The sequence below is a fragment of the Paramormyrops kingsleyae genome, chromosome 4 (genome assembly GCF_048594095.1).
Source record: "Paramormyrops kingsleyae isolate MSU_618 chromosome 4, PKINGS_0.4, whole genome shotgun sequence".
NCBI classification, from domain to species: Eukaryota; Metazoa; Chordata; class Actinopteri; order Osteoglossiformes; family Mormyridae; genus Paramormyrops; species Paramormyrops kingsleyae.
Window position 1 is genome coordinate 13,465,793 of NC_132800.1, and position 15,851 is coordinate 13,481,643.

The window sequence follows — 15,851 nt, forward strand, 5'->3', positions numbered from 1 at the left end:
AACACTTAATTCCTAAAAATGGCTGTTTACCATCTCCAACCTCTTTAAATTTCGTACACACAAGCCTCCTTAGTCGATCTGACATAGAAAGAGGCATTGAAACGAAGTTAGTGCGAGTAAATTGACTTGCGCTTAATCTGACAATTCATTGACTTTATACAAAGCCGACCGCATAAACACGGAGAAAGGGGTGCAATTAAAGCATTGATGCCCATTAAGGAAATCGTTTTGTTTTTATTGGTCTCACTGAAGACATAAAAAAATAAAATACAAAATACAGTTTGTGTTGAGTTGTTAACCAATAACTTCTGAAAAAATAAAAGCTCTACCAATTAGGCGACTAGCAGACTCCTGCTTCTCTCATATCTAGGGTAGTAATAAGGGTCAGTTCGTGCTGACGCCGCCGATCGGGACGTTGCTCCTTCCCGTCACCACCTGCTGACGTCCGGTTAAGTTCAGGAGACGTTTTCACTTGCGCAAGTGCCGTACATTTACTCTTGGGACCGTTTGCAGCCTAAAGCTCTTAATAGTAAGAAGAATAACAAAGTCTCTGATAGCGCAAACATTACTTCTACACCCTCCAGCACCGCTGCGCTTAGAAATAAATCTATTGGCATTCTCTGGCTTTCTTTCATTTTAAAACTTTGTTTTATGTAAACTTTAGATACTAAAGTTGATCCTGACAAGGTTTTATGCAGTTACACTTTAGCAGCGGGTAGTTGCTTATAAGGTAACACGTATCTCGCATTAATCCGACTATGATTGTGGTGGTTTCGCCTTAGTGACTTGAGGTTAGTAAAATGCCATAGGCAGAATCAAGTGCTACAATGTCTAATATCAAAAATACTGAAATTGATTATTATTATTACGATACTATGCGCACGCATATATAAGCAATGTCTTCAATCAATACGTCTTTATGTGTGCCTCATACATGAATGCAAGTGCCATCTCTGAATCCACTTTTCCAGCATTTGCAATGTTTTGTGATTGTTTATAAGGGCACACAGACACCGTATGTTGAAAATCACAAGTTGCTTGTTGTTACTTAACCTGTTCCTCTTATAGTCTTAATTTGCTTCGTCGTAGTAGCACATTTGAATGAAGTGCAAAATAATAAACAAATCTATATGTTCAAATATTTATGGCGCCAATCAGAGATCCTATGCATTGTGTCCATTTAAAGATTACGCTGATCAGAGCTTAAGTCAGCAGGCTCTGGGCTACAGTGTGTTGTAATTACATGGTTAACACATCTCCGAGCTGCACAATCACGATTCCTTACAAAGAGAGGCCGTTATCTCATTACTGGCTGCTGTTTGTGTTTTTAATTATGCATCAGTAAGAGCTATCGCAGTTGTTTTAAGGTACTAAACGCAGTTCTGTGTTGCATAACAGCAAATGTACGTAATTTGTTCCGCGGTGTATAGTGGTGAGTCATACTTCCCCAAAGAAAGATTGGTCCTATTAATCTTTCGGGAAAATTATTATGCGTCACAACTGGTTTATTAGCTTTATTAAGCAGGTGCTAAATATGCAAAGCAAATAATGCTTCGTACACTCTAAAAGCAAACGCATGATCTTTAAGATACTTTGCTAATATTTTGCATGGTTTGAAATAAAACGTTAATATGCATTTCCATGTTGGCAGAAACTCTGGCTCGGTTTATAAATGCGGCAATTAGTAAAACAATTAAGGATTTAAATGCACCAAAACATCAGGGTGCACTTATTTACAGTATTTGTTAGGCAGCGAAGGTGAGAATACGTTATTCAGGAATGGTGTCTAAAGGGCGCGGGCCGGAACAGGAGCTAAGGGCAGGAACGGACTCGTGGTTTTCATCCAAAATTCCCTCATAATGCGAGCAGAATGAATTTAAGTGGGGATTTTATGGATGTATGGGTCTAATTTTGCGTAACGTCTCTGGACAACGTGGTTTGAATTTCTCTTTCTGGTGGTGGTGGGGAGTGGGGGGGGTGGTGTTGGGGGTGACGCGATATTATGAAAGTATGATCGTGTGATGTTATTGACGCTGACCGTTTTGTCTGCTCATTTCGCCAGTTAAATTGCATGACTGCTTAACGACTATCAGGTTTAGCAGGTGGCGGCTCGGGTATTGTCAGTGACTTTAACATAAAACTTTATTGCCTTCTAAAATATCTGGCGTTTCATAATTGACCAAAATATGGAGTAGAAACTGAAATACTGCAACGTCATAAGACAGTGGCAATTCCCTAGATAAGCCCCAATATCCTTGCTTACCTTTTTCGAAAAGCAGCTCGATTTAACATTATTTTATGCTAAAGGCCTATAGTTACTATAGTCGATATAGAAGTCATGTTCCTAATTGCTTAAAAAGCCTAGAATTTAACTCTATAATTTCACCCTATAATTTAAACCAGCGATACTTCGCTTGCAAGTTAAGTTTCTTATACAATAGAGCATGAGCACAGCTCCCTGGCATAAGTGATAAATTACGTTTAATCATAGAGGAATCTGAGATATAATAATGAATAAATATGCATGAGAAACAGGAGAATAAATAAAAAATAAAGAAGTATTCGGCATATTTTTTTTAGTCAATCGAAACCATGAGTGGCGTCGTCTAAATGGTGCAGCTGCACAAACAGGGTTTCCTTGAATGGACATCCTGTAGGTGGTTTGAGTATTACGAGGGGTGCCAAAGAAGAGGATGATGGTCCTGCAGGGGTCCACGTCAATCATGTCGTCCATTGTGTGTGAGCTGGGCCGCCCCACCAAAGCTCGGACGAAGCAGAAAGGATAAATACCGCCACCTGGTGGCAGGATTCGTGGGCACGCTGTGAACAGCGTGCTGTGCGCTTCTGGAGTCCGTCCACCCAGCCCTCTATATCCGAAAATGGGCTGAAGTCCTGTTTAAATCTGACCAGGAGGTTCATAGTAACAATAACGGGAGTAAAATTGTAGAAGATGAGGCAGACGATTCCCATAGTGGGCTTTATTCTCTAGCACTTTACATAAGAATTAGTACATTGTTATAGCGTCCGTCGTTGAAAAAGGCTTTGCATTTAGTAAGTACACTTATTCCCTATTGACTGTTTATTCTTCCGGGGTGAGTCACCTTAAGTGAAAAACAGTAATAACTAGTAAAACAGGAGGCTCCTCAGGAGTTTTGGGTATGCGTCCTTAACCACTAAACTTCCAAATGACCTTTGCCTAATTTAATCAGATACACGTTTACTATCGCCGGTCAGCTTGAAGGAATCTGAATTGGGCCGCCCAGAAAAAAAAGCGTTTTTTTTTTTTGTCTTTTTTTTTTGGGACATCAGCCAAGCTAATTCCCCCTCCCTCCCCGGGCTGCTACCATTCGTTATCTCATCCCTCCCACCGTCATCTAATTTCTGTGCTGATTAAGCAGGCCCCCCGCTACGCCGATCACTCAGGATGGTTGCCCCTCTTGCATGCAGAAATACGGGGCTTTTTTTTTTTTTACCCCGTTTATGAAGGCGGCAGCTGACAAGCTACAGAAACACGTGTGGGTAATTTACGCATATTACGCATCTCACGCTTCTTACGCAATATTATGTACGCACCCTTGGGTGTGACTCCCCCCTACGCCGTATCTGTGTGTTTTCAGGATGAGGAAAATGGAAAACATTTGCAAAAGTAGGTTTAGGATTGGCATTTGCCTTCAGAATGGGCAAAGCATTATTTGCTTTGAATTTTTCTGTTCTTATTTATTAAGGCAATTAAATGCAATGAGTTCGATCGGTCATATCAGCAGGCTTTTCTCGGGGTGGTGGGGGGTGATGGAGGTATCTACGAGAACATAGTGGACACAGCCCCCCGTGAAACAGGCCACGGACGACATCAATCAGACACATGGGCCGCCATGAGGACCCCGGGACGGCCGTGGATCTGACCCATGATCTCTCCCTACCTGCCTTTCCCCGACGGAGTCCACCACAAAAATGTCTTCATACCCTCAAATCACGCTATTAATATAGATGCGGTTCATTTTAAGGGATCAAATGATGGGGTGTGTGTAAGGGGGGAGGGGTCTCCCATCGCTCCCATCACTGCAGCCACCCAGGATGGGCGGGGGGCCGTAGCCGGGTGCCGGAATCAGTATTTATACTGTGCTTCGTGGAAAATAAAGGAGGAACAGTAATTACATTTTCTGTCATGGCTTGAAAGGGCACTGCCAGGCTCTGTGGACTGCTTTACCCATAAGGCTTTGCTCCTGCTGCGCCACATCATCAGGGCTGAGATGCAGGAGGTGCATTAGCGAGGCAGCCAGACGTGCAGGGGCGCGCCATGCGGGGCAGGGAGGGGCCGAGGGCTGGGGGGGGGGCAGTGACACTCTGCAGCCTTATTGTTCCCCTGGCCGGGCGGGTAGTTATCAGCTAGGATAGTGACTGCCAGCGGAGATCAAAAGTTCCTGTGATGGTTTTCAGAAGTGTCGCAGCTGGGGGGGGGGGGGGGGGGGGGTATTCAGCACCCCCCCCTCAAACAGAACAATGAGGAAGGTCTCGCCGGGGCATCGGAAGCGATAGGCGCCAGGTGGGCGTCCAATGGGAGTAAGCATGGCATGTAAAATACGGAAATGAAACAGCATTTTTCAGACCCGGTGAATGGTGGAGCTAAAGAATTATTGCAATAATAAAATCTTGATTGCGATCCTGTTGCTGTGCTCATTTGTTTTATTAAAAATGACAGGTGGCAGGACCCAGGAAGGGGAGTACAGCTGGAGCGGGGGTGTCGCTAACCTTTTTCCACTGGGGGTGGGATTGCGTTCCCTCTCTGGGTTTTAGGTCAAGCCCATATGGTAAGGGGGGGGGGGCGGGGGTCATGGTGCATTCTGGCCCCTCCCAGGCTCTGAAATACCTCTTTCATCGCTGCTTTCAGCTGGTCTTAGCTTACAAACCGCCCCCCCCCCCCTCCCCAACCCCCGACTGCCACCACCTCCCCACCCATGAATATTCCTGATCGGATGACGACGTGTGGGCTTTCAGAAGGCACCCGATGCGACAGCTGCATCACGTTAATGTTACGGCTGCATCCTTGGGAGCGGCGGGTGGGTAGATAGGCGTTGGGAGGCGGGGCTTATGGCTGTCCGGGCAGAACGTTCCTAAAAATATGGGGAGGGGTGTTTAACAATTGGGTTTGTAGGGCAAAGTCATTTGATTTGATTCCAAGCAGGCACATAGCCGCGTTGTAAAATTACGGATCCAAACCCCCCACCCCCTAAAATCTGATGTACACAGCTATGTGGTAAAATTACACCATTTTACCTGCACTCCCAAAATATCTTCAGCAAAATCTACTGAGGGTACCCCCCGATCTGCAAAATCAGTCAAGGGGAAACCGCCCCAGCTGGCAAAATATTGGTAGGGTGGCCAGCCGCGGACTGAAATTTATTTCTGGGCACCAGGTAGGTGAGGCACCTGTGCCAGAATTGTGGGTGCCTGGTCAAGAGGGCTCCCAAAATGGACCTCAGCTCCCCCCCCCCCCCATTAAAAGATAGACCTCCTCAGTCCTCAGAAATTGTATACATGTATTTCTTTTTCGTCTCGGAAAACGGCAGGAAGGCCATCTTGGGGAAGGAGCTGGTCTGTTGGTGTGGAAAACGAGAGGGTTTTTTTTTTGGGGGGGGGGGGTGGCTGTCTGGGCCAATTATCCTGCTCATATGCAGGGTGGGGGGGGGCGAGGGGGGCGTCCTCTGTACAGCTGCCTGTTGGCACTGGGCCCCCTCCACACACTGCCGAGGCCCGGCCCAAATTGGCAGAGTGCCCGGCCCTCTCAGCGCCCAAAGGTTAGCTGTCAGTCCCCCGCTAGGTACAGCGAGGCCCTGATCCGGCGGGAGAGGCTCAGCCCGCTGCCACGGCCGCCCCCGATTGGCCAGGGAGTGCAGACGTGCCAGGGGCCTGGGGACAGATGTGCCTCTTCCTAACTGGCGAGCTGGAAAAGCTTAAAAAAAAAGAAAACAGTAACCCGGACAGAACTGTGGCTACTACTTATACAACCGGATTTCCCCCTGGGATCAATAGTATAGCCACCATCCATCTATCCATCCATCCATCAAACCATCCATCCATCTGCGGTTAAAATCGCTCATATTATCCTCAGAATGATGGAGTAAACTTTAACATTTGGCGATATTTTGTTGATGTAAATTATTGATTATCTGTTGTGTAACAATGCACATATTTTGACAGAATAAAATACTTTCCGTGGTAGGATTTCAGAATACAGGGGCACATAAATATATAAACGCTATGCATGTTAGCACACAATCATCGTGTAACTAGTTCTTTCTTTTTTTTTTTTTTCCTTCCCAGAATTCACCTCTGATCCCTGAGGACCGTGTACAACCTCAGGGGCTGGACCCCCAAACGAGGGCAAGATGTCAGTTTCCAGAATGTGTGTGTGTGTGTGTGTGTGTGTGGGGGGGGGGGTGTCCACATGGTCATCTCTGGCCATTTTAATTTTTTCAAAACTGTCAGCCAGTTCTACATGCTCCTCTTACAAGTTTACCTCACTTTCCAATCCTTCCCTCACGTTTTAAGTTGTAAGACGTGTTTCCCACACCAATAAAAAACAAAAACAACCGAAAAGGGTGAGTTTTCTGCTTTTATTCTTTCTGCGTCAGTCATTCAGAAGGCAGTATAAAGTGAGAGGCAGCCAGATGCACACTCACTTTGATACTAATTTAAAAAATAAAAAAAAGCAACAGAGACAATCATTGCTTCAGCTTCAGTCACACAGTGAAGCTGTCTTCGTTCCCGCCACGGCATACAGGTGACGCGAGCTTCGAACAGTGGAGAAGCAAACAGGACAGCCATCAGATCGCTCTTGCGTCCTGTCGGCTGCACTACACCTCCGATTCAAAACCCAGAAACCAACACCCCCAACTCCCTGCTTCGGAGAAACGCCAAAACTGAACATGGCAGGGGGCATTCCCCCAGGGTGAAAGTGGGCATTACCACAGTGAGGGGGCTTGTCCACCAGCAGCGGGAAGTGGTTCTGATAGCACAGAAGTTTCCGGACACACAGAACAGGTATTGTTATTGCTTGGTTTGCATCTATACTGCATACGATTCAGTAAATTCCTTTCTTGAGTAACAGCAGAAATACCAATAATAATAAATATAAGACACAAGGCTCAGGCATATAACTGATTGCATGTCAACGATCTTACTCCAACTTTGTAACAAGCATGGCAATTAAAGTGAAGAAATTAAAATTATTTACAAATGATACGACTAAAAACTTCAATAGTGACAAAAGCACTTCAGTTGGTATAATATTACAGAGGCAATCACAGACTGCAGGTTTTCTTAGGCTCCGCAAAGAAAAACGCCCAGAAATGAATCACCAGTGTCACACACTGGGTAATACGGTAAAGCTCAGTGCTGAGGACACATTAAGACCGAAAACCTCACACCAAGAAACGCTGATTTTTTTCTTTAAAAGCATCTGATTTTATCCATCGAGATACCCCATTCACGTGCAGACAATCTGCAGGGTCAGCTGAATTCTGACTAGTAGTTAATATACGTGATCCTGGCAACACCTTGGTTTACACTCCTGCTGGTAAGGGTCTGGGAAACTGTTCTTGCACCTACGATATTTGGATCAAAGCTAAAGATACTAAAATAAAGTCAGTTGGTAAAATTCCCCAACAGAAACAGGGACGTCAGCAACATTTTTTGCACAGGAATCAGGCATTTCCCTTTCAAAGTTTCCTTACTCATGAGATAAGAATAAAATACCATAAAGCAAAAGCATACCTTTTAGCACCTGTGTCTTAAACACCTTTTCTCACAAAAAAAAAAAACATTCCTCACACGGTAAAACCGAACTTTCCACTCAGAGAAATTTGTCAAGCACACCATGGTCTAATAAAAGCCAGGGTGAAGGCTTAGATTTGGGGGGGGGGTTCATTTGGCCACCAGCACAGACAAGGCCCACCCCTTAACGACTGGCACGCTGCATGGAAACTCCACAGGCCCAGAGCTTCCGCAGGAGACTGACGACGAAGGTCACGCTGGCGTCCCCAGAGTCGTGCACCTGGGGCATGGGGGGAATCCCAGGGTGCTCTTCATCCACGTGACATTGGCATTGCATCCTCCTCCTCTTCCTCTCTAGTCATTATGAGGCTTCTCTGCTCCGCCCTGGGGGAAGGGGGAGGGGGAGCTTTAGAAATACCATCTCGTATCTCAAAGTGTTGAAGCTGGTGATATTATTATTATTATTATTATCATCATCATTACCATTATTATTATTATTATTATTGCAGTTTACTTATGAAGCTCCTCACATGATATTCATCATCCACCCACGGAGCTCTGTTTCAGGACATAAACCAACAACCTACTGGTGCGTAGCTGAAAAACCACCCACCTACCCGACCCGTCAACAGACCGGCCCACCCAGAACTGCGCGAAAAGCATTAATTACACAGCACCCTCACAGGGTGGATTTAAGACATGCAGTCAGGCTAAAAGCGAATATGGTGCAGGGCAGGCCTGCGCACTACGACACCTCAGGCCGCTTAACAGCGAAGGCCGCAGTGCCTATAAATAGAGATGAGCTGATGTCAGCAGCGACTCTACACCTGCCTCTTAAGGCCGGCGTGTTTGGGGTGTTGCCGCCCCCGCTCTAGCCCCTCGAACACAGAACACATGCCGGGGAAACCGCTCGTCCACCCACACAAAGCCTGGGACCCCACCACCCCGAGAAAAGCCTTAAAAAAAGAAGAAAAAATCAAATCTGTGACCCAGCAAAATCAATGAAACCCCTTTCAAACCAGTAAGACACCTGACCGGCTCAATTTTGTGTTCGCGTTGTTGTGCTGGTTCACCATCCCAGAATGCACCAGGTTTCTGAATGCACAAATTTCCTACCACCCCCCCAAAAGCTCTTTTATTGCGCCGATACAAAAAAAAACGCAGATACAGGAAGGTTGCTGCGGCAACCCGTTTGACATCGGATAATCAAGGGCCCTTTAACGAAAGCAAGGGCTTTCTCACACGACGGGATTATGTGCGATTCTGACGGTCCACTTAGCATTTCTGCACTCTCGGCCCAAAAAGCGCTTCTTCGGCCCGTAGGGAGGCCTCTGCTCCCCCTCCCACCTGCCCTTAAAATCCACGAGAGGAGAAACACAGACCCACGTCAAAAATCCGCATTTCACTGCTTTCGCAAGATCAGCCTTTTCCCCCCCACTGGATTTCAACCTGAGAAGTGATGAGGGTCCCAAACCTACTGCGCAGGCCAGCCTATTCTCCATGAACCAGATGGCTTAAGGATGGCAAAAGAGAAAGACAAAAAGGCCGAAGACGAATTAAAATAGAAAATAAAATAAAATTTGCCTCTTTACTAAGGGTTTAACAGGATGGCTCTGCATTCTCAGGCAACTTAGAGAGCTGTGTGCGTAAACAAGTGCACGCTGGCGGGTAGCAGATGGGAGTTTTATGGTCCCTGCCTAGTGGGCACTGCCAGCGCTTACCAATCAAACCACGCATTTGAACTGGGCCCCTGAGGTTTGGCCCCCCCTGCTGGCCGCAAGCAGTCATAAACTAGGGGGGTGGGGCAGGAGAAATGACTTTGAGTGCAGCCCTAGACATAGCAAACCTGCCCCTGCAGGTGGGACAAATTCATCCCAGAACCATCACGGCCGTATCAGGAAGATGGCGAGTCGGTCAGACCGAGCCGAGGCTTCTGTGAAAGGCAAGACGGCATCTGCACCAGTCAAGCATAGCACTTTCCGGACAGCAGGCTGGACTGGACCCCTTGGCGGGGGGTGGGGTGGTTATGTAATGTTATTGCAGCTTAAATAATTAACCCAAGCGTTCAGCGACATGGCGGAGAGGTCTTCTGCCTACAGACAGCAGACAGTTTAGGGTTAAAACTGCTGTTCACACTGATCAGTGATCAATGACGCTGTCAGAGGCCAATAACAAAATAAAACAGACATACAACAGTATTAGAAGCTGGGCAGAATTTCCACCTCATCATATTAAGTTTAAAGTTTGTTCCATTATCATGTACTTGGAGCTGTTGGAGTATAGGGCCCTAATTATAAGATTTAGGAGCAACGATGCGAGGCGTCGCCCTGTCATACGTTTCCTGCCGGACCATCAATTGGTGGCGTCACAAGTACTTCACCCCCTTGCACCGCATTTTCAGCACACAGGTCATTAAACAGGCCGTTTCATCCGAGCACATGACCCTTAGCTTTGGCCAATGACGACAGCAGTGTCTGGACGGAGAGAGCTCAGACTCTGTCTGGCACCACCGACTAACAGGCGAGCTAAACTATTTACTTCACACCCAGACCGAGTGGGTTACAAATTAAAATCACTGCACAGGAGCTGATTATCAAGGATCAGCACTGCTTATCGAAAAACAATAGCACTGGAAATGCCTGGAAAGTTTCTGGGATTTTCCATTTGGTAAAGGGTGACCAAAAAAAGTGCATCTTAGAAAAATGGAACAACTAAAATGTTTGAGCAAATTAATACCTCTAAACAGACCATACTGGACGTCATTTGCTCTGTTCTAATGCAGAAATCCGGCAGCATAGGAGAGCAAACTGAGAGACAAGGGCCTTACCATCGCCAGCTGCCGTCCAATATTCCCGACGGTGACTCCGCCCGAGAAGAATATACATGGCAACCAGGAGCGGATGTAAAGAAAGTCTGGGGAAGTGTACCTTGGAAAGAATAAGTGGGTGGGGGGGGGGGGGGGGGGCAGAGGTTTGATTAAATAAGATGGCACCACGAAGGAAGGAACTCAACAAAAATAAAACCAACACGTGTCAGAGGCACTTCTTTGAAATTCATGACAACTTAAACAGCTTCCCTGCAAGCAGCCTCGAGAGGAGCGGGGCATTAAACTTTCATGGCGAAAAACAAAATAATCAGGCCTCTTCGGAGGGATGCGGCTCGGCGAGAAAAAAAAAGCCTTTTGAATGCCGCCTCCGAGCCGGTCCCTTCCGAAAAGTCCGCCTCTCCCAATCGCCACTGCACATTTCTGAAGACGCCCCACCACTCTGAGTTACAGAAACCAGTAATTGGCAGGGCATAGGTGCGTGGGACCCGATACAAAATAATAACATTTATTTTCGTTCTCCTAACTCCCCCCTATTACTTTGATGAAATCCCATCCTGAGACTGCATCCATGCATGACTCTTTACTGCGATGATTCTTCTGTACGCGTTACATGGAAGGGACTGTGAATCATTACCCCCTTTTTCTGTTCCCTAAGATTGATTGATTTAGCCGCGGACTCACTGATAGACGCCGTTGTAGACCAGGAGCTGCGCGATGAGTGTGGCGAGGAGGGCGACAGTGACTCCGAGGCCGAAGCCGCTCCGGGACCTGTCGAAGGTCCACCACAGGCCCAGAGAGAGGGTGGCCAGGGTCAGGGATAGCTGCACATTGTTGGCAAAGTCAAGTTTCTGCCCTCCCATGGTTAAGGAAAAAAAGTAGCTCTGGAGTATTATAATAAAATGATACAAAAACAAGCGTGAAGGTATTTTTCTGTTACCATAAGCATCACTGTTAGGAACATTAGTGGATAGTTTAAAAACTAATTCTGACATCCATCCAACCATTACTGCTTATCCAGTACAGAGTTGTAGTGAGCCTGCACAAGAAACCCTGGATGGTATGCCAAGTGCATCACAGTTAAATCTGAATTCTGAAGTTTATTTATTAAAATATGTCTAGAGGCCAACAGTCTAACGAATTTTCCCCCTCCTTCTTCCCAATTATATTGCTATTCCTAAAGAAAGCCTACACATGTCCAACAGCATTCCCCATCAAGGGATCCAGACGTCGGACTGTCAAGCTGGAAGCCCATAACAGAGAAGGATACAGCACTTGCATGGTTGATGCCCACGAACACGGCAATGCAGCGCATGACGCTGGCCCACTCTCTTTTGAATTTGTGCGGCTCCCCGAGGTGACTGTCGATGCACGGGTACAACAAGCCCACGATGGCTGCAAAACACAAGTCACAAGCTTGTGAGATACACGTACAAATACATGTTTTTATGCTTCCTCTGCACAGACATGAATGCTAAATAGATATTAACCATTAAAATCAGTACAATCTAACATTAACAATGACTAATTCTTACAACCATATCACTTTCAGTTTACGGATATATATAGATTATGGGGGAGCGTTTGTTTATTTAACTCGGACAACTTCCGTGTTTCTGTTTTTATACAAGTGGCATGTTCTAGATGGCAGCCAATCAGACGCGGCTTCGGCCGCTCACCAGTTATGTTACCAGCCAATGGGTAAAGAGGACGCAGCACACATGACCCCCCCCCCCACCCGTGACTGACTGTTTCCAAGGCAGCGTATTAGAATCACGCTGATACAACCACAACAGCCAATCGCTAGTTCCGCGAATTGGCTTAATAATGAAAGCAATACTGAATAGATGAGCAAGTGTAAAAATCGCACAATAAATAAAATTACATCTGAATAAAGTTTCACAGAACATTGCGACTCATTCACACAAACCAAGTTAGGAAATGGGCTTTGGTTTTAACAGAAGTTTTAAGACTCTCCCATGTACCGATAAGCCGTTCCGCTATTCCAGCCAAAAGTGTCCGGTTTTCAGCCCCCTTACCAGCTGCCGTCCCGCAGCACGGCGGGATCCACCAGGCAGAGGAGAAGATGGTGGCGACCACCTCCTCCGGGAAGAGCGCGACGTTCCGCTGGATCTGTAGCAGGTTGAGCACCAGCGCCAGGACGACGCCGACAGCGAAGAGGACGAGTCCCCGCCTGACGAGGCCGGCCGCCCGCAGCTGACCCAGGACCCCAGGGACAGCGACTGCCATCCCGGCCGCTCTGCACACGCTCTCAGGCTTGACAGCCGCGGAACAGGGGCAGCTTCGCCAGCCTCCGACCAGGCTCGGCATTTGGCACTAAACGCCGGAAAGGCTAGTGAGCAAAACAAAGCGAAGCGAAGTTAAAGCCGGAGCCGAACCGGGCCGGGCGGCGCGCTTTAGGTACCTGTTGCCGCGGCAGGCTGTAGCCGGTCCGCTTACCTCGTCTCTCGGTATAAACTTTGACTCGCACCCCGGTAATGAGCTGAGCTGAAGCAGCAGCCCCGACGCTGTCACGTCCCCGGGTCACATCCTCTTTTTGAGGAGGGAGAGGCGGGGCGGCTGGGGGACGGCAGCCGCGGCTTCCTACCGCAGCACGGGCGGCGTCCTCGGCCGCCAGCGCTCGGTCTGGTGAGAGGCGGCGGCCAATGGCGGCGCGCCGGCCCACATGACGCCACCACACACCACCTCCCTCCCCGGGTGCCAGCGGCCCCCCGAAGCCGGAGCGGAGTCGGTGTCCGGTCACTGGTGACGTCATGTAAACGAGAATGTGGCGTTTTAAACGTAGGGGTCAAAAACACACACTGAGGCTTAAGTCAGAAAGAACTTTAAAGCGGGTGTGTCATTATTATTATTATTATTATTATTATTATTATTATTATTATTATTATTATTATTTAGATTTGACTGTTTCTTATTATAGACTCCCACATAATTATTACTATTTGGGTAGTGTTCTTGCTTATTAATATTTTTTCGTTTACAGTTTTATGTACTATATGTTAGGGTTGTAACAGTTTAACGGGGCATTCACCTGTGGGGTCAAAGCTCAAATAACAGCAATCCCGCATACAATGTATAGACAAAAGTACTGGGACGCACCTCATAATCATTGAACTTAGGTGTTTCATTCAGTATCATTGCCACAGGTGTATAAAATGAAGCACGCAAAGTTTCTTTATGTAACGCTTACTATTTACTCACTGCTGGATTATTACTGGAATCACCCAGTTTATTTACCCAGGAATACAATAGTTGCTTCCCTCCCGGTATTTAATTGTTTTAATTGTCTGCGACAAAGGCCACGCCTATTGACTGGACAGCACGGTGGTCATATACCAGCCGGATATTAGAAGAGAGATCTCTCTCAAAGACGCTTTCATCAAAGCAAAATGCTCTGCGCACAAAACAGAGCTGCTATCAGTCATGTCAAGACGTTACATCACTGTCCTGACCACAGCCACGTACTCAATCATCCAAAGTAAATAGTAGAGTAAACTAGTAAAAAAATATATTGATTCTGCCAGAAAAACAGCAAAGTCCCTGTAGCTGTCAGACTCGGTGTACAGAACTTCATGGGTTTGGACATGACTTTAGATGTTATATATCTAATGCAAATCATAGCTCAATCCCAGTTCACTCGTCACAGCATGTTGCAGTTATGGTTATGCTAGCATAATGGTTAACCCCAAGAAAAACAAATGGACCATACCACCTGCATAGTAACCAGAGCATTAGGTAGAAAGGCCATGGGGTACCTTGTGAGATTTCTCCAGTATAAACTTGGCAGATTTATATTATTTTTTATATTTTCAAAGACATTGGTCAGATTATTAGACATTCAGCTCCTCAGAGATGTTGAAAGGATTAGCTGGCTCATGTAGGACGTCATATATCAAGGCAGTCTCCTCATACACCCTCATACATCTATAGCCTTGGTAGAGCCACTCATGTCAGACGACTTTTAACCCAACCAACTACAAATAAGATACTGACCACCCCTAACACACCCAGTGGTCTAGTTGGCAACGTTCAGTGGATTCTTGTAAAATATTTGAAAGACGGGGCAGCGATCCGATCGTAACCTTTTTGCCATGTTCTTCAGAACGTATTTCACAACTCCATATGGTGCAATGCGCCTGTAAACATGCTATGTCCTTGGTCCAGTTTAACGGCATTGGTGGATTACATAACAAGCAAACTAAGCTTCTTCGGGAAAGTCAAATACCTATGCCGTGGAATCATCACACATCTGTATTCCAACAAAAAACATCTCACCATCTGTCCACAAACAAGGCCGTCGTTTGACCGTTTACCGGGACACTTTTTCAACACCAGCACAACACACCCATCACAGGAAGGAGACGCACAGCAGATCACTCATTGTCCTCCTAAAAACTGCCCCACTTACAAGTTCCATGCTGTGTGTTGCCTGTCAGGTAACAAACCACTGGACTATTCAGTGCTTGTAATTTCCAGTCATATAAAACATAATTCTGTTTTGCCTCTTTGGACCAACACACATGACCTAATTGTTGGCCGTCCTGATCTATTTGAAGATCTATGTCGAAACTGAAACATCAGTTCTTTTTTCCCATTCCTCATCCTCAGGTTTTGTAAAGCCCATAAATAGAATCCCATGGCATCTTTGTGTCACGTGATTCTGTAAACCGCCCTAATTGGATGGAGTTTTACACACATTGTCCGTTTATATTTAAAAGGAAATCACCCAGCCATTCATGCTTTTGCAGAAATTCAGGTGAGGCACACGGTGCTTTACTGCCACCTCTTTGAGAGTTTTGAAAGGCTACTGTCTTCCATTCATTGTTTAATTGAATCAACTGCCTAACCTAACGATTTAATTGTCATTAGTTACATTTTTTTTAATGTTTTGAAATACATGTGATATTGATTATCAGCTGTTTATCTGCTTAAAATGTGGCAGTTGACAGCCATTCAGAAAGCCTTCAAATTCAGGCCTTCTGGTGGATATGCTTTCAGATACAATATGACCATTTCAAACGGATCTCAAACTTTTCATCCGCTTTCCTTTCTCCCACAACTCATTGTTTCCACCAGAAATTCTCTGGCTATGTTTTGGTCCCCAATTATGCAGATTAACCACAAACTGAACCAAATGGAAGTTTTATTGTTCATGAAAATTCAACTGTTGCTTCATTCCCATAATAATGCTTTTAAGCTTTGAAAACAGTGTTTCTAACACTGTGCCCCAAAA

At 46.1% G+C, this 15,851-nt stretch overlaps 1 protein-coding gene and 1 long non-coding RNA gene across 2 annotated transcripts in view; one reads left to right on the plus strand and one right to left on the minus strand.

The window, feature by feature from the left end:
- The window catches only part of LOC111858556 (uncharacterized), a 62,378-nt gene extending 55,815 nt beyond the window's left edge, over positions 1–6,563 (plus strand). The window contains exon 4 of the long non-coding RNA XR_002841608.2: positions 6,322–6,563. This is a non-coding gene — a long non-coding RNA (uncharacterized lncRNA). The remainder of the gene's footprint in view (positions 1–6,321) is intronic.
- A 37-nt stretch (positions 6,564–6,600) lies between these two features.
- On the minus strand, positions 6,601–13,262 carry LOC111858569 (insulin-induced gene 1 protein). Its single transcript, XM_023840453.2, has 6 exons — positions 13,058–13,262; positions 12,637–12,950; positions 11,868–11,992; positions 11,282–11,448; positions 10,601–10,700; positions 6,601–8,157 (listed from the first exon to the last, which is right to left on the minus strand). The coding sequence occupies exons 2-6, from the start codon at positions 12,926–12,928 to the stop codon at positions 8,128–8,130; spliced, it is 714 nt and encodes a 237-aa protein (XP_023696221.1). The 5' UTR covers positions 12,929–12,950; positions 13,058–13,262; the 3' UTR covers positions 6,601–8,127.
- Positions 13,263–15,851: the final 2,589 nt, after the last annotated feature.